We start from the raw sequence: 27,103 nt of genomic DNA, 5'->3' as shown, positions 1-27,103 counted from the left end.
GTAGGGTAGATGGAGCCGGTGAACATGGGGATCTCCATTTTGGGCACCAGTGTGTCGTTGATGGTCGCGTATGCGAGCCTGGCCCCATCCGGAGACCACCAGTGAGCGATGTGGGACTTAAAGATCTCCACTGTGCAAGAAAGATTCAGGAGTTTCTCTCAGTCATATTTCACAGCGGTTCAATCACTCGAATAATTGCAGGAATAGTAAAAAGTAATCATCCATGACACAGCATCTCTCAGGTCTCATTCCAGCTACATCCACACACACACACACACTAAAATTTCCCATCTTCATTTGGATACAGTTGATGCACCTGGCCACAGTTAAGAGCATTTCTCCGTAACCACCTGTTTCTGTATGAATCTTTGCTTCCTTCACACAGAGGCAGCGTGGAAGGTTCTGGCCCATAAATCACGGGGCGGACTGTAATCTCAGCGGGGCTGGCGAGAGTGAGTGCTGGCCCTCTCCATCAAGTGCCCCTTCTCTTCTACAATCTCAGGGAAAAAAGCAATTTCTGGATGCCACCAAAGGCTGCGGAAATAGGGTCTGACCCCTCTTCCTGTGCTCAAATAGGCAGAAAGCTGCATGTTCAGCACAGTTCTGCTCACTTCATCACCTACAGAGAGAGTGAGTGAATGATTGCGCTCAGAGAGCTTATGTTGACATCTGAGGATTTAGACAGTTATTAATAGTTGTTAGCCTATGCTTATATATTTCCGTTGTTGTTTTCAGTTTTATTTTGAATTAATATGAATATGTTATTGTAATATATACCATTTGCGGTCAGTAAGTATATATATATATATATATATATATGTGTGTGTGTGTGATATATATGTGATATATTTGATCAAAATTTGCACTTTTATTTAGCAAGGATGCATTAAATTCATGAAGACATTATGATGTTAGACTTCTATTTCAAATGAATACTGTTCTTTTGAACTTTCTAGTCATCAAATAATCCAGAAAAAAATGTATCACAAATATTAAAATTCAAAAATGTATCAAGAACATTTCAACATCAAGATTGTTTTTTTTCTTGAGAGGCAAATCAGCATATTAGAATGATTTCTGAAGGCTCGTGTGACACTGAAGACTGGAGTTATGGCTGCTGAAAATTCAGCTTTGCATCACAGGAATAAATTACATTTTAAAATATATTCATATAGAAAACAGTTATTTTAAACAGTAATAATATGCCAAAACAGAAAAGACTTATATTTAAACAATATTTCACAATATTACTTTTTTTTTTGCTGTATTTTTGATCAAATAAATGCAGCCTTGGTGAGCACAAAAAACTTCCTTCAAAAATATTATAAAAATCTTACTGACCCTAATACTTTATAGTAATTAACATGAATTCATATAAAATAATGTATATTATATTAATATATAATAACACTGATCATTTAGAATTTGCGTTTTGAAAAACAGTGTTTTCTACATGTTTACCAATTTGAATTTGAAAATGTTTAACATGAAATGAGGGTGTGGGTTTTGATGTCAATATGATTTTGAATCTGAAGTAAATCAGATTTTCACAAATTCATGTACAATTACACAATGTGCAAATTTAAAAGGCATTTCTATTAACATGCAACACTTTTTGTAGTTGACATGAATTTATGTAGTCTATGTATTTAAAGGAACACTCCAATGTGAAAATAGGCTCATTTTCAAACTCCCCTAGAGTTAAACAGTTGAGTTTTACCGTTTTCGAATCCATTCAGCCGATCTCCGGGTCTGGCGGTAGCACTTTTAGCTGTAGCTTAGCATAGATCATTGAATCTGATTAGACCGTTAGCATCTCGCTCAAAAATGACCAAAGAGTTTCTATATTTTTCCTATTTAAAACTTGACTCTTCTGTAGTTACATCGTGTACTAAGACCAACGGCAAATGAAAAGTTGCGATTTTCTAGGCCGATATGGCTAAGGAAAAATATAGAAACTCTTTGGTAATTTTTGAGCGAGATGCTAACGGTCTAATCAGATTCAATGATCTATGCTAAGCTACAGCTAAAAGTGCTACTGCCAGACCCGGAGATCGGCTGAATGGATTCGAAAACGGTAATACTCAACTGTTTAACTCTAGGGGGAGTTGGAAAATGAGCCTATTTTCAAAAATAGTGGAGTGTTCCTTTAAGTTGTGTATTTTCAAACTCCTTTTATTTGTAGCAGACATTTGAGAAATATTACATTCGTTTTGATATTGCATACTGTAAGTTTGAGCCACAAAACTCTCCCTTGCCCATGGCTTCAAAACCTCAAAAAATGTTGCCTTTCCAGTAAGTAAGAAATAACAACAACACATCCGGATCTGTTTTTGATTAACATCTTGTCTAATAAGATGCTGCCAATGTTATCCCACAATCCCGTTATGGGTCCATATAGCTTTGAAAACATTTTTGAGCGAACTAGCCCTTTATTGCCACTGAGGACAATAACTGCACCAGAATGCAGCACATATGTATCCTTCACTGCCAATGATCTCCCATAATGCTGCGCATTTCGAGTCAGGGGTCCATATACAATAGCTAGGAAAACATTTTTTGGTTAAACTAGATCTTTTAATGCCACTGAGGACAATAACTGCATCAGTATCAGCAGCTGAGAGTTTCAATGACGTATTTTAATGCCTAGAGAGCATGATGTGGATATTTTAGAGGAAGTGCATGTGACTATCATGGGAGCTTTTCAATGAATCTGATCATTACAGAGATGCTGACCCGTGGATGAACCAAAGCAAGCCTGCCGCAGACATCTCTGTACAAAACAGCAAAAATGGCTCTCATTAGGCATAAGATGTCAGAAACCCTGCAAACACATCTCTCGCTCATAGCTGTTTTCCGTGTCTCTCTGTGCCCTTTCTTCTGCCAAGCATACACTCACACTCTCAGCAGTGAGCCAGGAAGCTTGTTGGGCTGTTGATTGCTCACACAGGGAGGTTTAATGGCAGAGCTGAATGACGGATGAAACAGGAGTGTGTGTTTTAAGAGCTGAGGGACAGTAAAGCCGTGTCTAGCACACACACACAGTCCTCTCACACTTGTCCTTCTTTAATCAGAGGACACAGCTGTAGAATAGGGGAAAATGAGCTGATAGTTTAGGCCATAACACTTTATTGTTTAGACCGAGCATTTCCATCATCCATTTTTCCCCCAATTATCCAAAACAACAACTAAACCTGGTAAACGTTTTACGTGCTGTAACACATTTTGACTTTATTTCTCACAATTCTGAGTTTATATCTCGCAATTCGCTTTTTTTCTGTAAGTTTACAACATACAACTCAAACTTTATTTCTCATTTCAGTTTATATTTCCGAGTTAACATCCTGCAATTCTGACTATTATTATAATTTTTTTCTCAAAATAGCAAGTCTCACAATTTGGACTTTCTCTGAATTGAGAGTTTACAGCAGATCTGACTTTATTTCTCACAATAATGAGTTGATATCTTACAATTCTTACTGTTTTTTTTTTTTATTGCAAGTTGAAATCTTTGAATTTGCGAGTTTAAAAAAAAACACAGTTCTGACTTTATCACAATGTTGTGTTAATTTTAAGCGTATATTTCAAAATTGTGAGAATACATTTAGAATTGTGCGTTATAAAATTTGACAATTATAAGAAAAACGTCTTGCAAGAATTGTTAACTCAAAATGTGTCCCATCAATCCATTTTCTAAATGGATGTAATTTATGAAAGTATAAACATAATAATAAACATCTTATTTCACTATAACTTTATATATATAAATATATAACTTTATATATTTAGTTAGAAAAATTATTAAACACGAGTGTTCATGATCAATTACAGTTAATTGATTGATTAATTTTCCCTCTTCCTTATAGGTGCATACCATACGCTTGTCAAAATTATGATTTGTCAGTTTCTGTTAGATGTCACAATGTTATGTTTACGACGTAAGGACTTAATAGTAAAATGCGAGCGTTTGTGGAGTTGAATTGGAAAATAGTGGAACAAATAACAATCAGTCAATTCTTTAAAAAGTATATATTGTATATCTCAACTGAAACTAAGTCAATGAATCCGGACTGTCTACAAATGAAACCAGACCACAGTAGGTGATGGGTTTATAGATTGGAACTTCTGAGCCAAGCGTGTTTGAAGCAACATATTAGCATAAGTACAGTGTTTGATTCGCTAAATAGGCCTAGATGTGTCCTTTGTGGAAATATACTGTTCTCCACAACAAACTGCATATTTGCAGCTGCACACATTTCTACGGTCCTCAATGTTTGCTCTCCTTTGAACGCAAACTGACAGAGACACTTGATTATGAGATTATTTGCGTAGTCCCCATTTTCTCAGACTGAGGTAATGCTTTACAATAAACTTCCTTTAAGTTAAAGGGGTCATATGATGCTGCTAAAAATAATATTATTTTGTGTATTTTTGCATCCAGTGGGGACATAATTACTGATTATAATGACTTATACTGTCTTTTTATGCGTTGCGTTTCATCATGCCACATAAGCATAAACCATGTCTGCATTTGTGATCTTCACAAACAGCTTGTAACACTCCAAAGAGAAAGGGAAACTTGAAATCGCATCTTATGACCCCTTTAATGTTATTTAATGCATTTACAAACATTAAAAATGAGCAGTACTTTTGTTACAATACAGTATTTATTAATCTTTGTTAACATTAGTTAATAAAAATAGAACTGTTCATTGTTATTTGTGTTAGCTCAGATACAAATCTTAAAAGATGCAACTTTTAATGTATTAGTAAAAGTTGAAATTAACATTAATGTTAATCAAAGCTTTAGAAGTTTTGTGTATTGAACCTTTGTGCCGGATTTTCTTTTGCCAATTTGCCAAAAAGTTTTTATATGCTACATTTTGCCCACACTCTTTTATGTAGGCCCACCCACTTAAACATTTAATCTCTCAAGATTTACCATACATAAATTGTTTGCGTGCCTGCCATTGTGCATTTTACTTGAATCGTGCCCAGCAGTCTGTTTTAAAGCAGTGGGTGAATAATTCACTCCTTGACTTGCCTAATAAAAGCTTTGAGATTGTTTTGACAAATATGTTTATAATGCATTATTTTCAATGGATTTAATTCTATGTTTTAGTGCAGCAAAAATAGATGTAGGGCAGCCCTTACAAGTTAATTTGTAAGTAATTCACGTCTATTAGCCGACATCAAACATTTTGCAGCAAATTTTGCTACAAAAAGATTCACACAGTGTTAATCATTTCGGAGGGATAATCAATGGATGATTTTCATCACCTATTCACTTTTCTTTACTTTTTTCTCTCTGGGTATCAATATGTTTCAGGAAGATGTGTGTGTAGACAATAAACAACAAATTAGATTGCAAAAGCTGTTGTCTTGCCCTTTTCCCCTGAACACACACTTTAGTTAAATATACTCAGACAATCTACAAATAGAGTACATATGCGTTACAACATGTCCTCTTTAGAGTCTGCTGACTTCTGCTTTACATTGATCATACTGCACCAATGAGAGATCAATCAAACAAGTCCATTGTTCATGTTCCACACGTCAGCCCACGTCTCTTTACGTCTGTAAGCAGCACATTTCTATAATTCTCATTTAAATTCAAAAGAGCCCTAACAAACATGACTTTAGTGTTGTTCATCACCTTCATTGGATTCATCACGGTAATAACAGGCTTCTAACAAACCATTAGCAACTTAATTAGCTGGAGTTCATTGAGAAGATAATTCAATGAGGGTAAAGGCCTGTGGAGGTCTGATCAGCTCCGCTAGCACACACGAACACAATCACTCAACTAAAGCCATTTACCATTAAAAACACTACTGCATGTTAGCGCAGCATTTTTGGTTTGGCTTCTTTTAAAAAAAGAAACAAAGCAGGGTTCTTTCATTACAAAATAGTTAAAAGCGTCTATTTTATTTTATTTTATTATTTTATTTTAAGTTGTGCATTTCTGTAGCTCAAACCAGTGTTACTTTAGTATTATTTCTTTACTATGATAGTATTTATTAATATTTTTTAATTAGCTCTTTTTTATTTATTTTTGTTGTCACATTTTGTCTTGTTATTGTCCTTTTTATTAGTGTATTTTTAAATATTTATATTTAGCTTTAATTTACTTTTATTTCAGATTTACTTTTAGTAATTTATTACTTCAACTTATTTTATTTTACTTTATTGGAACATTTAATTCAATTTCATTTAAGTTTTTATTTTAACTGTAAGTATTAATCTAGAATTTAAATTTCACCTTTATTTCAATTAACACATTTACTACAAAGTTATTAAAATAGTCTCTCTCTCTCTCTCTCTCTCTCTCTCTCTCTCTCAATAGTTTAGTTTTATTTTAACACCAAAGTCATGTGTTTGATTTCCATTATGGACTGAATTACTCATCCATTGTTTGAAAAAAGATGTCTGTCAGGCTTGATGCAAGTTAAACATTTAGTAAACCTGACTGAATTCAGATGATTCAGCCATTTTTGAATGCACTGTGAGGTTTAGCTTCTGTTCCGTGTATTAATGAATTACTATTTCAGTGTAAATGTGGTGCTCCTCCTCATAAATATTTCATAAAGACCATTCTATAATGCATGGCAGTTATCAACAGAAAAAGAATCAATATCGTAATTATTTTTTGTAGAATTCAGAAACACTGCCAGTGTGAAAACTCAAAGCACTCCTGCTTGTTGCAGGTCAAGCAGGAGAAATTAAGCAGGCAATGTGAACCAGCTGACTAGTCGACCTTCCTGACCATCCCTACAGCGCCAAACTCATGTGAGCATGCAGTTCAATTTTAGCTCAAGAACACTATTATTAACACTTCTTTTGGGAGGTGTGCAGAATATGAGTAGAGTATATCTCCCAGCCACAAATTGGAGGGTGTTGAAAGACGGCTAGTCATATTTGTGGGCTGCTAAAACTACGTGATTATGCTCTCTTGTGATACAGAGGTGTGTAAAACACACCAGCCTCATTAGCAGCTAATCTAAAGGCCTGTTTTACACTTTGTATGACACAGAGACGGTGCGTTTCTCTAACAGGTCTGTCTGCAGCAGTGTGGGGGAGTGACTAAATTAACGTTGCAACCTTGGCTAAATTTTTTTCAGTAGCATGACAGAAGAGCTGTTTTCAAATTAGTGCTCATTTTCCAGAAACAAGCCAAAGACAAATGCTACATCACTGATTTAATTATATATATATTTTTTGCAGCAAAATATTTAGTTAAATGCTGCTGTTAATCACGCGGGTAAATGAAAGTGTTTTATAGTTTTATGGTAGTATTTAGTATAAAATGTAGTGGTAAAGAATGTGATTCATGCTGTAATCGTGAGGTAATGATTCACAAGAAATAAATATCAACTGATTCTTATATAGTACAGATGTAAAGTTTAGGGTCGGTATGATTTTTTTTTAAATTTATTTATTTATTTATTTTTTAAGAAGCTGCATTTATAAGATCAATCGGTAAAATAGTTTGATCAATACAGTAAAAGCATTAATATTGTGAACTAGAATTTAAAATAAATGTATATTATTTGAAAATATTTTTAAATGTAATTTATCCCTGAGATGCAAAGCTGAATTTTCATCAGCCATTACTCCAGTCTTCAGTGTCACATGATCCTTCAGAAATCATTCTAATATAATGATTTTAATATATTTTATATTAAATATTATATAATGTTAATATACTGGTTTGCTGCTTAAGAAACATTTCTTATGATTAATGTTGAAAACTGCTATGATGCTTAATATTTTTGTGGAAACCGTGACAGTTTTTTTTTTCAGGATTCCTTGATGAATAGAAATTGTGAAAGTTTAAATAAATAGCATTATATAAAATAGAAAACGTCTGCAACATTACAAATGTCTTTACTGTCCCTTTTGATCAGTTTAATGCATCCTTGCTGAATAAAACAATTTCTTGTTTTACCGAACAGACCTGTGGCCCTAACGTCTGTGGTCACAAAGACATTTGAGAGGTTGGTGTTGGCTTATCTGAAGGACATTACTCAGCCAGGCACAAGAACAGTTTCTTTCCCCAGGCAATCTACCTCATGAACAGTTAATGTTCTCCCATTGTGCAATTAAAGTACAGTATGTGCAATAACCTTATACTTATTTATTACCCTAAACCCTACATCCCTACAACTTATTTTATTTTATTCTATTCCTATTCCATCTATAGCACACCTGTACATACAATTTATTCTTTTTTTTGTGGTTTATATTTATGCATGTGTATTTTATTCACATCTCATTTTTATTATCTGTGTGTTGTTGTTGTCTCCGTGTACTTGAAGCTTGTGACACTATAACAAATTCCTTGTATGTGCAAACATACTTGGCAATAAAGCTCTTTCTGATTCTGATTCTTTCTTTCTTTCAAAAAATAAAAAAATAAAAATAAAAAATAATAAAAACAAAGTTTCCTGTCTCTTTGCAACGTGCAATGTAGGTCAGTTTAGTAGCTCACTTCAGCAGGGGGCAGTAGAGAGCCTTACTAAGAGACTGCAGTCTGAATGCTGTAATGATACTTCAGCATATGACTGCACACAAACCTCACACACGCTTTAATCAGATTAATGATATCTAGTTATCAGAAAACATATGGTCATATGAGGATAGCCTACAGCAACGAACTGAGTACTGAGAGCGACACCTTTAATGTGGCTGGGAAGTTTAGCTTTCTTAACATACATGTTCACTGATGCAGAGTGAGCAGAATTTTCAGTTAATTCTCTATGGGAGCTGAATGGCAGACTTGTACAAGAGATTGTGGGATTGACAGTAGTGTAAAGCAAGGGGTGAGAGCATCGAAATGTCGGAAACTGCTGAACTTAATGCAAATGAAAGGCAAGAAATGCTGGGCAGCAGCATACCGCTGTGAAGTGTAGGGAGGTCTGTCATAAACGCTTCAAAATCTGTCTGGAGTGCTGGAGGTTCTGCCAGATTTAGTGCTTAAAGGAACAGTTCACCCAAAAAAGAAAATTTGTTGAATATGTATCCACCCTCAGGCCATGCAAGATGTAGATGAGTTTGTTTCTTTATTGGAACAGATTTGGAGAAATTTAGCATTACATAATTTGCTCGCCAGGATCCTCTGCAGTGAATGGGTGCCGTCAGAATAAGAGTTCAAACAGCTGATAAAAACATCAAAATAATCCACAAGTAATCCACATGACTCCAGTCCATCAGTTAACGTCTTGTGAAGTGAAAAGCTGCATGTTTGTATGAAACAAATATAGTATTAAGACATTTTTTTAAACTTTAAACCGTTGTTTAAACCTACATTACACGTTCTCTATCCATAAAGTTGCTTTCTCCAGTGAAAAAGTTGTCTTGTCTGAATCAGGAGAGAAATATGCACAGATCAAGTATTATTTACAAGCAAAAACAGTCCAAAACAGCTCTAAAAAAATATGTCAGTGAATTTAATGCGAGAATTTTTTTTTTTTTGAAGTTTAAAAATGAAACCTTAATAATGGATTTGATTCTTACAAACACACAACTTTTCAATTCACAATAAATTAATTGATGGACTGGAGTTGTGTAGATTTGTGACTTATTGTGATGTTTTTATCAACTATTTGGACTCTCATTCTGACGGCACCCATTCACTGCAGAGGATCCATTGGCGAGCAAGTGATGTAATGCTCAATTTCTCCAAATCTGTTAAAATGAATAAACTCATCTAAATCTCGAATGGCCCGAGGGTGACTACATTTTCAGAAAAATTTAATTTTTGGCTGAACTTTTCCTTTAAAATTACATCATTAGGAAAAAGTATCATATTAAGCTCACCAATGTAAATCTATGTTTTAAGTATTTCTGATAGATATCTGAAAGGTTCTCCAATAAGATAAATATTAAATGGAGTATAAATCATCGGAAACACTCAAGTTTTGTCATAACCTGACAACATTATGTTAATATAAAAGGTTTAACATATTGTTAGCTTAATTGGCTTAATAGGTACTGCATGTCAATGAAGCTGCTCCTTAAAAATCCACTTGAGAAAAAAAGAAAAAAAAAGAAGAAAAAAAAAAACGTTTTCTGGATAATAGTTACAAACAGAAGATGAAATAGTTTTGAATGTGTTCATTTTATGTTGTTAGCAACCACAGTGTAGTTATTCGTGAGCACCTTTCTGAATCATAAAATAGCCAACGGGACGTCCTTCGATCTTTGCGAACATGCAGAAGCAAACGCCGCAAGACTGCAAGATGTGCACCTTACTGTGAGTTTCTTGCAGGGTTCATTTCATGATCTTCATTAGAGCAGACGTGTTCTGCCACAACAAGAAACTACATGCAGTTCACTGATTATCCAGGGATAATTAAAACACAGCATTGATTATGCAGACTGATTGAGGTAATTAATATCCTCTCGGCAAAGTGATGAACTACTCTAAGAAAGCATACTCACAAAAATGCAACAATCTACATTCTTGATCTCCAAAGTACAGAGAGGAGAATGTGTAGGTGTGAGGTTGATCAGAACACTTTCCTCATAATAACTTTCAGCTAATTTCAAATCACATTAAGTAAATGAACACTGTGGATCGTTCGACTTTAATGCAACTCCATACAGTTGGAGGAATTAAACTGCTCTTGGAATGATGGATATTGGTTGTTTTAGCCTTTTTTGGTTGCCATGTGTAATCTGAATTAACATACATTAACCTTCCCTAAGCACATCATCTGCCAAAATGAAGAAAGGTGGAAATGTGAATTTTTATCATAAAGAAATAATGTATATAATGTGAATGCTAATATCTTGTGAAAAAAGAACTGTGCTTAATTGTATTGAATGTACATTTGTATCCCGCAAATTTCAATTTATTAACTGTACTTGAAAATATCTTGCAAACTTCTTGCCTCAGAGAAATCTAGTAAAGGTTACTTATTATATTCAAGTTTTCATAAATTGGCTTCTGAGTACTTGGATAAAATGAGCAACTTAACTAGATTTTTCCGAGACTTTAAATACACTTTTAAGAAGTGCACTTTGTACCAATGTCAAATTAAAAGTTTTAAAGTATGATAAATCATTATTTTGTTGAGCTTTGATTTGTTGACTGACATACTAAAGCACATGGAAATAAAGTTAATGTACATTAAAGTATATTTTAGTTTACCATAAATGCATGTCAGTACATTCAGCAGTACACTTTAACCACAGTTCAATGACAATATATGAAATTACATACAAAGGTGTACTGAAGTTGTACTTAGATAAGTCAAAAGGCACTCTAAAGTTACATATATGTATATGTATTTTAGTTTAAATATATTAAATGCAATTAGCTGTAATTGCATTTAATATATTAAACTAAACTAAAATATATCAGTTTATATATATTTATATATATCAGTTTATATACTAAAATATATCATTAAGTTCACACACACACACTATATATATATATATATATATATATATATATATATATAAAAACAAGGAATGCAAATATGGTGGATGACTATTAGAAAAATAAATCATACAAACTGAAAACCGAAGCAGAGAGACTGAGATCAGGAGCATCAGAAATAGGTCAGGATGAGTCTCTGCACTCTTTAATACATTCATCGCCTTCAATAAATAATAAGTATAAATTTCGAGACCTTCGGCGCCTCATAAACTCAAGGGTCACTCTCCGCAATATGAGCCCAGATTAAAGTTTAAATGGGAGACTCACAGCACAACCACGAAAATCCACAACCACTGAGTCTTTTCAAAAGCAGTGGTGCATTCTGGAAGATACTGGGATATTGATTTTTCTTTCTTTGATTCTTCGCACAGAATCGATCACCATCAAAATCTGCCTCTTCTACATTAGACAACTTGTTTCATGCAGATCACAGTACATAATCTGATTTATTGAATGTTCACCTTAGTTCTTCTCAGGTCTGAATAATAAAGATTTTTCTGGCCAGTACTTGTCCTGACAAGACCTCATTTACTGCAGCTTTGCAAGGCATAGAAAACAAATGTCCATGTTTTAATACAAATCTTTCATACCTTCATAAAGCCAGTCGCTCAGGCCGTTGAATATCACACCTTCCTTCCCAGTGGAAACAAGACGGATGGATCTGTTCTCCACTGTGGCCCGATAGTAGATGTTATTCTCAAATATAAAAATCTAGAGAAAGGACAGAAACACAAACACATTGCAATCAAAATTTGATGGACAGGTCAGGAGAGGTTTACTGGTGATGACATTTACAGTGTGCATGGAGAACTTTAAAGGGGTCATATCATACAGTTTTTATTATTACATTTTTCCACTCTGAGGTCCATTTATAATATTAGTAAGTTGTTAGAGACTTAGACACATTCAGTTGTTTTGCTGCTGTGCCTTTAAGAAATGCCCTATTGCAGGTATGACAGTTCTTTGGCTTGCTTACACACATGCTGCGATTTCTGTTGTGTCAAATAGTTGTTAAAGCAATAGTTCACCCAAAAATTTAATTTAGTTTAAAAATGTACTCACTCTCAGACCATCAAAGTTTTTCTTCACCGAAACAGATTTGGAGAAATTTAACATTGCATCACTTGCTCACCAATGGATCCTCTGCAGTGAATGGGTGCCGTCAGAATGAGAGTCCAAACAGCTGATAAAACATCACAATAATCCACATGACTCCAGTGTGAAGCAAAAGTGTGTTTGTACACTCTCAGAAATAAAAGTACAAAAGCTGTCACTAGGGTGGTACCTTTTCAAAAAGTACATTTCTGCACTTTGTAGATCCTAATACGTACATTTTAGGTAATGATATGTACCTTAACGTACCAAAATGGACTCTTTAAGTACAAAAGTGTAAAAGGTACTTCTCCAGTGACAGCTTTCATACCTTTATATCTGAGAGTATAAGAAATTAATCAAACCATAATAGTCCATAATGCACAATGCTTTCTCAAGAAAAAGGTCCACCCCCTGTTGTCCTCTCACATCAAAATCCACCAATATATTTGTTTCAAATGTTTTGGACTCTTTTCACTTATAAACAGTACTTGATCTGTGCATATTTCTCTCCTGATTCAGAAGAGATGACTTTTTCTACTGGAGAAAGCAATATTATGGATATAGGTCTCGTTTGAAGTTTAAAAATGGCTTAATAATGAGTTTATTTATTACAAACATGTATCTTTTTTTGCATAGAAGGCATTAATTGATGGACTGGTGTTGTGTGGATGACTTGTGGATTATTGTGATGTTTTTATCAGCTGTTTGGACTCTCATTCTGACGGCACCCATTCACTGCAGAGGATCCATTGGTGAGCAAGTGATGGAATGCTGAATTTCTCCAAATCTGTTCTGATGAAGAACAAACTACATCTGGGATAGCCTGTACATTTTCAATTTTGGGTGATTCAGTTGAAATCAGACTAAAATAATAAGATATCTTTTTTAAAATGAATATCATCCTGTGGAATATAACACCAAGATTCTTTACAAGGGTCTACAGGGCAGCGACTGCTACACAGAAATTGCACAAGGTTTGGTGAACCTGTACACATTTAAAATCTGCTTATTAGGATTAATAATTTTTACCTTGTTTTCACCTTGTCTTGGCAAGTCAAATTTATATCTGTCAGGATGTTTGTTGAGTAATTTTTGCATTTTAGTCTCAATAAATGGTATTTATTTATTTTGGACCGAGGATGCTGTCAGTTCTGAAAGTTACTGTATGTTTTCTGAGTGCATCAAGGACAGTTTGACAGAGAGCTCATGTGGATTCAAAGACATATTTTCATTTAACTCAGGCCTTTACACAAACTGTAATTTATTTGCTGAAGTGAGTGTCAGTATCCAAGCCAAGATCATCTATAACATACAGAAGAGTCACCTGGTGGCTTCATTTATAAATGACTTCCATAGCACCAACTTTAAAAATAACCTCTGCACTCAGAAATGAAAAGGAACACAGTCTATGCTTAAGATCACAGAAAAAGGTCCTGTGGGAAGATGACAGGACTTTTAAAATGAAAACCTTCCTTAAAATGAAAACATTCAGTTTAAAGTTTCAAATATTTACATTTGAACATAATTCAATTTATGTTAGCCAAATTAAAACTCAACTAAAATTGCTGTAAAATCTGAATAAATTATGAATGATCTGAATAAAAGCGCATAGATAGAATAAAAGCTATCTATCTATCTATCTATCTATCTATCTATCTATCTATCTATCTATCTATCTATCCAAGCAACTTTTTGGTTGTAAATCTTCCTCTTTTCGAACAGGGCTAGTTTTCCCTAAAGGGGTCAGGTAAATTTGTCTTTCAGACATACTTTGTAATTTCAATTTCTGAATCAAACATGTCAGTGTTTTGCTCGCACAACCTCTGTAAAAAACAAAGAGCAAATTGCCCAGTGTTTTTTTTCGGCTAACCCGGCAGTCCTCTGAGAAATCTATTTCCCCAGATAGGAAAAAAATCTGTGATTGCAGTATTGTATTTTTTCCCCATTGCTTCTCATTTACTTTGACTTTCGTCGAATACTGTAATTAAAGCATTTTTTTTTGTTGCGCTTCCTGCTGCAACTTCATTACATATTTAGATATTTTTGCCAATGGTATGGGTAAAATAACAGTTGGTGGTTCCAGTACTGCTGTTAATTAATTCATTTATTACCTTAATGGTATAAACATATACACTACTGGTCAAAAGTTTGGAATAATTAAGATTGAATGTTTTTGAAAGAAGTCTCTTATCTTATCTTATTTGATAAAAATACAGTAATGTTGTGAAACATTATTACAATTTAAAATAACAGTTTTCTATTTGAATATATTTTAAAATGTAATTTAGGAAGTACTTTAGTTTAGGGACCAATTTTCACCATTAACTATTAGCATACATTTTACTAGCATATTGGCAAGTAATTTTTCTTCAATTATTCATATATTATTTTGCATGATCATATTTTAGATCCATTAATCCTTCCCCATACCCAAACTTAACTACCTTACTAACTATTAGGATTTTATTAAGGCAAAAGTCATAGTTAATAGTGAGTTAATAGTTTGAATTGGTCACCCCAAAAAAGTGTGACCATAATTTATTCCTGTGATGCAAAGCTGAATTTTCAGCAGTCTTCAGTGTCACATGATCCTTCAGAAATCATTTTAATATACTGATTTGATTAGAATGTTTTAAACTGATCAAAATTGACAATAAAGACATTTATAAAGTTATGTTTTAAAATATTTCAATCTGGTGTTCTTTTGAACTTTCTATTCATCAAATAATTCTGAAAAGAAATGTGTAATAATAACTGAACATCAATCAGCATATTAGAATTATTTCTGAATGATCATGTTTCACTAAAGACACACAGAATTTAGCTTTGCCATCACCAGAAAAAAAAAAGTATATATTAAAATATAAAAGTTATTTTAAATTTTAATAATATATTTACAATATTATTGGTGAGCAAAAGTTCCTTCAAAAACTTTAACCCTTACAAAATCTTGATTATTCTAAACTTTTGGCCGGTAGTGTATCATATACCAGCAGCTGTTTGTTTTGGGTCCAGCAGAAGGAAGAAATTCATTCAAATTTGGAACAACGTGAGGGTAAGTAAATGATGACAGAACTTTCATTTTAGGATGAACTATCCCTTTAATTATTTTGTTTATTTCAGTGGTTTTAATTATGAATCGCTCTCATTTTTGGAGTCGCTACAATATACACTACAAAGAAAGTGTTACTGAGATTTGAGTGGCAGTTCCTCAATACTTATAACCCTAATAAAAGGGCTTTATTTAGGGTTCATGAAGTAATCTGACTTCCATTACCAATAAGCATTAACATGCAGACTTTTTAATGCCTTCTAGATAGAGATTTACGATTAACATCTCAATAAATATATTTCAAAAAGAGAAGATGGCTGGAGTGTCCAGAAAATCTGGCCCCTGGACCAGCTGCTGGTCAATACTCCTGAATATATTCCACTGACATCAGCTTGTAAACCCACCGTTGGCTGTAGAACGGGGTCTATGTCCTATAATATTTTAAATGTTATGAATCTATATTTTTCTTCCTGTTTGTGAAAATATATACGGTTGCAGCTAACGTCTCAGGTTACTTATGTAACCATGGTTCCCTGAGTAGCGCGTGCGTGCTCTTCGCCCAAACAAATAACGCATAGATCGTGTGTGTCATCTGATGTTAAACAACGTCAACACGGATGCACACATCCTTAAATGCTTTGCTAGTGCTCGCCATAATGAGATGAATAGAGATAGCTCTTACCACAGAAATGCACGCTTCAAACAAAACAGTCAATGAAGACGAAGAAGAGAATGATGTGTGCTCCCGGCGCCTATTTATTCTATAGTCGCACCGGTAGTTACGTCATGGCTGTCGCCGGCCAACGAGTTGGTGTTTTTTCAATGTATGCTTCAGACACGGGTCACAACGAGGCGTTCCCCCATAGCGACCCCTAGAGGACGCAGTTCGAAGTTCCCATGAAAGGGAACCCCTCTCAAATCAAGGGAAACACAGAGTCCTTGTGGTCCAATTTCATCATGAACATCTTGATGCTGTTTTTATGTGATGTTTTACTTGGAGCTCATGTACTGCACTGAATGTGAGGTGTGTAGATAACTTATCAGAAAGACTATTGACAGTGGACTGGCTCAGGAGAAGCATTGATTTGTAATCTCTCCTAAACACACCACAACCACTTCACAGCGCACTGGATGACACACACTGATTTATTTAGGTATGGCTGAGGAACAGTAAAGAAAACAAAACAAAGTATCTGCATAAGGGAATGAAATTTAAGGCATTTTACGTTTTTAAACATACTTTAAGCCCAAATATCAACAGCTGATTGTTGGCTTTCATGCACAAGTAATGAAATGTGAAAAAAGTGCTTGATTGTACTGAATGAGAGTACACTGCAGATAATATAATAAATAATACATTTCAGGACTGCTTTTAAGTGCACTTTGTAATAATGTTAATTTAAAAGGTTTACTGTTAGGTACATTTTAAATCATTACGTTTTAAAAATCTTTGTTGTGCTTTAAAGTAGTACATTTATTTTTCCTTACATTACTATTAATTATTTATTATTTTTTCCTTATATTACTATTTACTTTTTATTTCCTTATAATACTATTTATTACTGGTATGTGAAGTACTTGATTATAAGTTTAACAGTATGGTGTTATTAAATATTACATTTAAAGTTATTTACTTTATCATTACAAATGTGTAATTATAAATATAATTAAATACATGACATACAAGTTTAAATATAAATTACATTTAAGTACATTTTAGATTACCATAAATTGTTGTCAGAACATTCTGCAATTCACTTTAGTAATATGTCAAGGACAATGACATTAATTATGAAATTACATATAAAGATGTATTTAAGTCCCACTTACATGGGTAAAAAAAGCTCAAAAATTAATATACTTGCATTTAATATACATTTAAAGTATAATAAAATTTCAATTTAAATGCAGTTGTGTCTAAAAACATTACATTCAGTTTGCACTTAAGTATATTCTTTATTTCCATAAGTACTCTTTTTAAAAGCATGCTAATGTGTACTACTTTTCACAAGAACCGTTTAACAACAACCCCTCAAAAGAAGCACGCTTCAAATGGCATTTAAGACTTTTATCTATTCTGTTTCTTTTGAAAAATAAATTTGACAATTTTGACATTTTAATTATTTAAGGTGAAATGAAAAACACAATCTATTAGCATTTTCAATTATCCCAATAGCAGCTCTGCAACTGGCACAGGACTAAGATGCATGGCTAAATTTGAATGGCTGTCAATCAAAAAGATGCTTTTTCTGGGCCAGATGCTGTAGTTACAACATACGGAGGAGGTCAAGCTACACAACCACTGTTCATTCATATGGCTGAAACATGAATATAATGACAGCTAGAAATACAGTGCAGCTGTATGTGAGTGTAAAAGTCTCAAGGTAACTTTAAAAATAATAACAGGGACACGGTGTGAATATTATAAAAGCAAGCAATCTCCATAAACATCTGTAATTCAAATACATTTCCATTTCCCCCATGAAATGTTTCCCCGTCAAATGGAGAGAAATGGCTTTCAGATATTGACTATAAAAACCAGAACAAAGACAACTGAAGAAATCCTGAATTATTCATCTGCCAGTCCAATAAAGTAGTGAAGTCCATGAATATATGATGAGCTGAATTATTCTGAATTCATTTCAGTTCTGAACTGACTGCTCATCTGTACTAGAAAAAAAGTGGAGATTCTTGTATCTGAGGTGAGAGTTTTATGCTGCGTACCATATTATGCATGTCGAGATGCGTAACACATGTGATACCATGTATGGCATGGACACATTTAGGACACACGACAGGATGTGTCCTAATTATTTAATATCACACACACTCATAAAGTCTCTGAGATGAGTCGAGCTGGTGAGCTTTCCTGCATGTAAAATCATAAATCCAGTCATTTTGTGTGTCTGTATCATAAACCACTGGGATTATTTCCAGGAAGAGAGGGAGAGAGGAGGAGGTAGAGTTGTGTGATTCACTTCTGCGATAGGATTTTGTGGCCCCTTTTCAGGGATCTAAGTAGTTAAAGTGGCTGCAGATTAGGGTTGTGACAATATCAAAATTTCAATATTTGATACTAATATCAGAGGTGGGGGACTCGAGCCACATGACTTGACTCGAGTCAGACTTAAGTTGCAACTTAGGACTTGAGACTTGCTTGATAAATATTCATAAAAGACTTGCCTTGACTTGAGACTTGACTCGGACTTGAGTTAAATGACTCGAAATAACTTGTCTTTTATTTAATAAATATCTGTTTGTTTTTGAACGCACCGCAACCTAACCAAGTGACGCAGTAGGCAGGCAGAGAGATCTAATGTAAGAGCGTGGACACAGTGTTGCTAACGTAGCGACGTTGTCGCTAGATTTAGCGACTTTTCAGACCCCTTTAGCGACCTTTTTCCAAAAAAGCGCTTAGCAACAAATCTAGCGACTTCTTGGACAAAGCTTATTTCGTTTCTGAGACTCGCCGATACTGCCGCATGAGGTTTTGTTTTCCCAGCGCGCACACACCTCTCTCTGCGTCTGCTCTGTTCAGCGAGCGGCTGAGAGGAGCAGCGCTTTCAGTTAAAAAAAGATATTCTGTTACTTCGAACTCTATCTTACATGCAAATATAGCCGAAATCACAGCACAGCCATTGTTTTATCTTAAAGGATTTTTGTGCCGATTAACATCTAAGGGAGAGCTGGTTATGTAGTCTTAATGGGCCACGTTTCAGTCACTATTTCATATTCATCCCGTTGTCTTACAACAGAAACAGAAAAATATACCAGTGAAAACAGTTTTATTGAGAACATTAAAATACAGTTTGTGAGCACTATCAAATGTAATTTTTTTGCAAGTGCAATGCATTGTAAATGGTTATTCACTGTTTATAAGGAAATGTCAGCCTTATTTTATTTTTTTTTTGCAATAGCACTTAGTATATGCATGTGTACAGTGTCTAATAATTTGTCTTCAGTGTTAGACTTTGAGTGAAAAGCCTATGGATAGTTTATGGGATGCACATAGATATATTGTATACACATACATACGCACACAAAGAAAAAAAAATCATACAGACTTCTGCAATGTTTGAGGCATATTGAAACAGCTGTACCAAAATACTTTTCATGCTTTTATGTTGGCCTAATTTCAGTTACATTTACATTTTAGGCTATGTAATTTAAATTTTTTTATTTATTTTTTATTTTTAGATTTGTAGTGTATTAACAACTCAGCTGTATGTGGACACCTTTTGAGTAGAAATGCATATTGCAATTTTTTTGTTGCAAATAAAACTCCCATAGATCATAAAACTACTGTAGTTTTAACTTATTTCAATATATAAATTAAGTTAAATCATCAAACATTTGTATGACTTGACTTGCTTGACCCAAGCTACGACTTGACTTGAATTGCTTGACATAAAGAAGTGACTTGACTTGACTTGCTTGATTCTCACAAAAACTGACTTGGACTTGCTTGAGACTTGAAGGTTAAGACTTGAGCCTTACTTGTGATCTTGTGTGAATTAGTCCCACCTCTGGCAATTTCACAGTACTCAATATCAATTTTAACACCACAACAATATTCTAAGCACCTAAAGTTGGGCCAGATATCAAATTGCACCCAAAATGATGTAATTAAGTACCATTGTGCAAACTGTGATGATTGCTTTCAGTTGGTCAGTACATTTATTAAAGAGTGTCATTATTCATTATCTTAACTTATTTTGTAAATTGTAGAATTAGTAGATTCAATTACGTGAATTCGATTAAATTGTTTCAATGTATCAAATCAAGAAGTCTTTCTGTCTGTGTGTGTGTGTTTTGTATTAAGATGTTTTTAAGATGTTTGGGGTCAGTAAGATATATATTTTTTTAATAATATGTCTCTTCGTAAAGGATGCATCAAATTGATAAAAAGTGACAGTTAAGACAATCAGCATATTAGAATGATTTCTAAAGGATCATGTGACACTGGCATCTGGAGACATTGGAAGACTGGAGTGATGATGCTGAAAATTCAGCTTTGCCAACACAGGAATAAATAATATTTAAAAATGTATTAAAATAGATAACAGTTATTTGAAATGGCAATAATATTTCACAATTGGTGTTATTAAATGCAGCCTTTGTGAACATATTTCTTAAAAAAAAAAAAAAAACTAAAACTAAATATTGCTGTGCATTATTGTGTGTTGTTAATGGTGCATGCAAATGAAAATGACTAGATATCTTTTATTATAGAAAACATTCACTGATAATATTTAACCAGATGCTTTACAGTGCTTTAGATCTTTAAAGATTAAACATTTTTAATCCACTTCGCAGGAAGTGTTTGATTGAAACGATGGTTTCTCGAATTACTCTAAAAAACCAAGCATAATTTTTAGTTATATTACTCAGCCTTAAAAAGCAACTAATACACACAAAAAAGTAATTAAAACAATGACATGAAGCATTCGAGTATTTCTCGATGAAGTAAACAAATAATTATTCAAATAAACAGTCAAACATGAACTACATGCAGAGCAGTGAGAGATTTTCTTTTTTTGTTGGTCAGTATTGTTGTTTGATTAATATCCTCACTATAACAGACAGCAGGTCTTTCAGGCTGCATTTTTACAGTGCACCAATCTGATATTTTGACACAATTCTGATTTGTTTTCATACCGCATGTTTACACTCACTGAAGACAAACCAAGTGTGTTTACACCAATACCATGCCAGGACGAGAAATTAACTATGAAATGCATGCTTGACAGTTTACAAGTGCAGGTGCATTACCGTAAGGTGTAGCTGATTTTTAGAGAACACACACACAAACACCCATGTGAACGCTCACCTGCAGCTGCCTGTTAGTCACGCATCAAATTGAGTCGGCACTGTATTACTTTTTTTTTTTTCTACTTGGTACTAAAATACGAGTACTTTTGGCATCCCTGCTGCTCAGTGGTGTGAATGGAGCCATATGCACGTATACGCCGTACTGTATGCTTACTTTTTGCCCAGTGCTGTTTGTGTATTATGACTTCTAAGGATCAATATTTGCGTATACCCTAGGTGTACCCACTTGTTTTGTTGCTTCACAAGTCCGTAATCTACTGTCATGTTAGCTTCCTCTTTAACTGTGTCCCATGCTGTTGCGTGAAAATCGTGATTCTTTGTTGTACTTGGTGCATTAGCACATCTATCATTCTATATTTTTCCTCCCCATCATCGATTGAATGAGTGTGTTCACTGTAGTGAGAGAATTCCGCTCAGTGCTGCTCGGTGTTCTGTGTTTTAAGCGGTATTGAGCACAGTTCTGTCGGTGCAGTGGACATGTGCCATTAGGAAATATCGTTAGGTAAAATGAATCAAAGAACAAAACAAAAGTAAACCACTTTTTTAGGACTAAACTTCTGAAGATGATGCACAGTGAAAAATGACCGTAATTTTACCTGCGAAATTGCTGTGGTTAAAAAGAGCTAATTGGTTAACAGCAAGATAAACAGCAATAACGTTTGTTCTGGACTTTTGTGATACTTTCAGCTGTCTGAAAACAAAACAGATTTCACAACCTGTCTAAATATGTTCACCTTGGTTCATTTATGTACATAATAAAAAGTATCTATAAAATCACACATTATTAAGATATCAGTCAACATTTGAACCACTTTAAACTGTTATTTTTATTTATTTAATTTTTTGTTTGTTTCTTTAGAAATTTGAGTAACTTGAAACCCAATACCTACATTTATAAGTGTAATCCTGCATTCTCTCTCTCTCTCTCTCAAAAAAATCCCATCGTCACCATCGTCAGGGTGGCAAAGGATCCATTTCTTGTATAATTTTTGGCTCAGAAAACGCATTTCAGGATGCATTTCAAGGCTGCATTAGAAGGAGCCTTCAAAATGGGACAGCCTTAGGCCCTGGTATTAAGGTGCATTTTGGTCGATCCGATCACAAGTGGACAATGCTAAATACAGGTGTAAACTAGGTCTGAAATGTTTTGAGCTTGTCCACTTTCTACCACTTCCAAAGGTAGTCGAAAACACATTTGACCGAACTTCTTTCGTAGATGTGGTCGAACACGTTCAAACAGCCACTAATGACTGCCTCTCTTCCTACTGAGAGCACAATGTTCTCTAACCAGTCCTGATTCTATTACAAACCCACAGTTTTAGCTGTGGTCTATTTCTGCTATCAGAGCAGAAACGAAACCTGCTGCTCTCTGTATAATTTTCAGTTGCCTCCTTTTGCTTTCTAAGTACTTTGTCCAAGCTTATTTCACAATATTAGATCGAAAGATCAGAAAAAGTGCATTCTTGCAATATCTATTCTTGAACATACTAAATGTGATTTTTTTCGATCGCGACCATACATATACCCTGCCCACAGGGCACAAAATTCTTAGCGACAACACTGCAATTTGTACACCTGTCCACAGACCCTCCTCTCAGAGAAATCAGGAGTCTCTGTGTCTGTGAAGCATGTGTCTCTGTCATCTACTTGTGATCCAATCGAGCAAAACGCATCTTAATACCAAGTGTAAACAGGACTGATATGACGCATTCAGTTTTGGAATGCAGCCTTCAAAGAATGCAGTCCCGGAATTGGGACACAGCTTACATATGGTTTTTGGTCACACTTTATTTTAAGATCCTAATTCTCACTATTAACTAAGTATTAACTACAACTTTTGCCTCAATAAACTCCTAATTTGCTGCTTATTAATAGTAAAGGAGTTGTTAAATTTAGGTATGAGGTAGGATTACGGGATCTAAAATAAGTTCACGTAGAATAAGGTGCTTTATATGTAGTTATAAACAGCCAATATGCAAGTAATATGCATGCAAATTAATAGTGAGAATTGGTCCTTAAAATAAAGCGCTACCAGGTTTTCTTATTACCACCTGTGTTTTTTTGGATTATTATCAGTGTATTGTAAAGGTACAAGACTTATGTGCTTTGGTAGGTTGGTATATTAACATTTTACTCTATAAGTTAAAGGCATAATATATAAGATTTTTTTATTAAAATATCCAAAAACCACTAGAACAGTGTTATCTATTTTGCTGACTTGTGTACTTACATTATCCCAAATGTTTCGAAGAATGTTTAAATCCAGAGAAATAAGCAATTTTAACTAATGACACGGACCGTGTCCATAGTGTCATTGTGTCGCCTGCTAATGACGTCATAACCCCTCGATTTCCAGTTTTGTTTTGTAGAAAACATGGAAACAGCAAAGACGCTTTAATATGTTGTGCGTTTTAATAGACCGGTGACGACCGCACAGAGTAGCATAATAACAGAACTTTCAAATGTATCTAGTATGATAAAACAGCGCTGTTTTTTTTCCCCACATACGCACGACCGGAAGGAGCGGAAGCGGTCGACTGTGGCATAATATAAGCTCCGCTACTTTCGAGACGTGTGTCACGCTCGTTCAGCGGCCTCGAGATTTCTGCCCGAGTCGCGTCGAATTGCTTCGGCTGTGGGGATGAAGACAACAACTCCCATGATTCCACCCATGATTCGTCATCAAACTACGCCTTTGCCTCTTTGTTTATTTTGAATACGCGCCCTCTAGAGGCGAAAATTACATATTGTGCCTTCAATACAATATACTGTGAATTTAGTTCAATGTGTAAAACCTAAAATGTTCCTACTGTATTTTTTCACTGCTGCCAATTTTTTTTTTTTCTGTAAATTTTTAATGTTTACAGTGTGGGAAATGTCATCTTTACCAGCTGCTGGCCTCGCGGTCCCCATCCTGCATACTGCAGATGAGCGTTTCGCACTTCTGGAGGGTTCAGGATCCACGTTTCCCTGTAAAAGTGAAGCAAAGCCATTGCTAAACAACTAGTTGGCTATTGGATGACAAGCAGACTAGTTGGCCATCCTGTTCCAGACAGACAGATAGGCAATCAGTCAAACATTCATGTCTTTAGAGGGCTAACAGCGCACACTTCCTCTGTGTGGTGCAGTGGAGCGTGTGCCAACAGATATTGATTCCATCATGGTGTACTACACAGCCCAACACAACAGCACAGCGAATAAAGCACCATGAGGGAATTCCTGAGGCAGGGAATCTAACAGTGATAGCATATCCCGGTATGCTGTTAAATCTGGCCAGGGCAGCAGCCCAGCGCTGTCAGCATCTGTTCCATCTGACAGAGCTCATAAATATACATGCTTTATTCTGTTGCCGTTTACAAAGACGCTGTGCACTGCAGGCCCAAAAATTACAGGTGGCACGAGCTGTACGTCCCTGTGCTAATCGCGGGACAGACAGGCAGGGAATTTGTTGGTAGGACCACAGGATAGCAGAAAGATTCAGTTCTCTGAATGGCTTCGATGTGACGTGAGCAGCAAAATGCTGCATCGATGTTTTCCTCGGTTGTATAATGACAAATGGACTTTGTAAACTAATGCGACTGTTATATGAGCTCAGTGACTTACGGAGTTTCCAGACTGCAAATGATGTAGTCCGCAGTGAAGGAGTGCTCGTAAACCTGAGAGTTTGAACAACACAAAGACAAACAGAGACAGAGAGAGAAATTAAACTGTGCAAGAACAGCAGCTACTGCCACTACAAGCACCAAAAAAAAAGCTCTATTAGCAATAACGTTTGAGAGGCTATGCATTACAGTGATTTTACCAAAGTTAAAGGGTGATTTTAGCCACAATGTGAAGAGGACAGATTTTTACCATGGTAAAGCACAATACTACACTACATCAAATGGCTTTTTGCTTTTTTAAAACAAAAGCAAAATGTAAAATATACCAATGTTTAATAAATAATACAATTAGTACAATTAAAGTAAAAAAGTCGCGTTTCAAATTTTCTGTAGACAATATGATGATTGTTTTCCTGCGCTAAACTCACTGGCACAAATCAAAATATATTTTAATCGATTGATTGATTGATTCATTCATTCATAACATAAATACATAAATACATGCAATAGAGAGAATTTGAGTCATTGGTTCTAAATTGCATTTATTTATTTATTTCTGATTTAAAATTACAACTGGTAATTTAGATTTACAATTACACATTTAGCAGATTATTTCGTATCCAAAGCGACTTCAAAAAGAGAATCAAAATCAGTTTGTCAAAGAGCCAACAATATTTGTAATATACTGTACAATGGCAGGTTTATTAGACAACGAGATTAGGAAGCAAGCTAGAAGAGAGGATAAATGCAGAGAATGTGTTTATTATCATGTCTGTATATTAAATGTATTAAAATAAAAAAAATAAAAAAATTGACATTACAAGGCTAGTTTAAGTTGCAAAATCTCATGATACACTATGATAATTATTATAATTAATAATTTACAGTAATTTGCAATAAATTAATGTTTTTGAAATTGTGTTATGTATATTAATAATTTACGATATTTGTTAAGCTTCTTACCTTGAAAACATATATTTAAATATTTGTGGTATTAATTTGGTTATCAACATAAAGTATTTGAAAATAAGGATTATTTGTTAATATAATGAATATTAGATTTTACATGATGGTTACACAACATGACAAAAAAATGATTTTATTTAGCATAACTTTATTTAAATAAAAGATTTGATTAAATTTTCTTCTCATTTTAAATCATATGTTTTTCTAACCAACAAATTATAAACAAATTATTACAAATAAGCTAGATTTTTTTATATTGTTTTAAAGAAGATTAAATAATAATAATAATAATAATAATAATAATAAAACACAACTAATAATACATTTTATAATAAACACACAAATAAACAAACACAAACAACTACATAGTACAATAGCCCCTCTGTAGGCTGCTTCTTGGTGCATTAATGCAGAATTCAAATGATGTGTGGTCACAGGTGTGCTTCAGATATGGCACGTCAAATCAGATTTCAGAGGCAGAACCAACTCATTTTATAAAATCCTAATCCATCGTTGCTAAAGAAGGCAGGAGCGCTGTTGTATCACTCTGAGGACAGTGTCAACAGCTGTCCGTGAGCCAGAGGGCTGACCGCAGCATATGTAGTGGAGCTGTTAATACTGTCAAAGATTAACATTCAACACCTGTACTCACCACCGCCCTCTGTCTTACAGATGCAGAGAGATGGAGAGCTCCTTTGTGAAGGGCAAGCAGCAACATGACAGAGTTTGAGAATGAGGGGCGTTATGAACGCGTGTGTGTGTGCGCATAGGCAATGACAGCTGGGGGACGAGGTTGTCATCCATCAAGGCGATGTTGGGACGGGCACTGAATAACAAACTAGAGGCAGCACTCACACTCTTTTCTTTGGCTCACTCTTTCTTGTCATGCGTGTGTGAAGTGCTCTGGTGTCACTGTCCCAGAGCTGATGACACCTTCTCCTCCGTCTCTTCAGCTCTGTACAACAGCTGCCCTGATCAAACTAAAATAAAATGTACAATGTACACTTGAGATGCCAAACTATAAGACAGTTTTACCAAATTTATGAAAGAGAACTGCTACTGATAACACATAAAAAATAATAAAACTGGCAAACAACAGTTAATTCC

General features: G+C 34.6%; 1 protein-coding gene across 1 annotated transcript in view; it reads right to left on the bottom strand.

Moving 5' to 3' along the window:
* LOC107655790 (dipeptidyl aminopeptidase-like protein 6) overlaps nucleotides 1-27,103 on the bottom strand; it is a gene marked incomplete at its 5' end in the record, with an annotated part of 119,757 nt that overhangs the window by 31,166 nt on the left and 61,488 nt on the right. Inside the window, 3 exons of the mRNA XM_016443370.1 lie at nucleotides 12,040-12,160; nucleotides 24,317-24,398; nucleotides 25,032-25,084. Coding sequence (XP_016298856.1) covers nucleotides 12,040-12,160; nucleotides 24,317-24,398; nucleotides 25,032-25,084 — 256 coding nt within the window. The remainder of the gene's footprint in view (nucleotides 1-12,039; nucleotides 12,161-24,316; nucleotides 24,399-25,031; nucleotides 25,085-27,103) is intronic.

The sequence above is a fragment of the Sinocyclocheilus anshuiensis genome, unplaced genomic scaffold (assembly GCF_001515605.1).
Source record: "Sinocyclocheilus anshuiensis isolate Anshui unplaced genomic scaffold, SAMN03320099.WGS_v1.1 scaffold1185, whole genome shotgun sequence".
Classification (NCBI taxonomy): Eukaryota; Metazoa; Chordata; class Actinopteri; order Cypriniformes; family Cyprinidae; genus Sinocyclocheilus; species Sinocyclocheilus anshuiensis.
The sequence above is the reverse complement of the archived record's forward strand: the minus strand, read 5'-3'. Positions and strand labels throughout refer to the sequence as shown.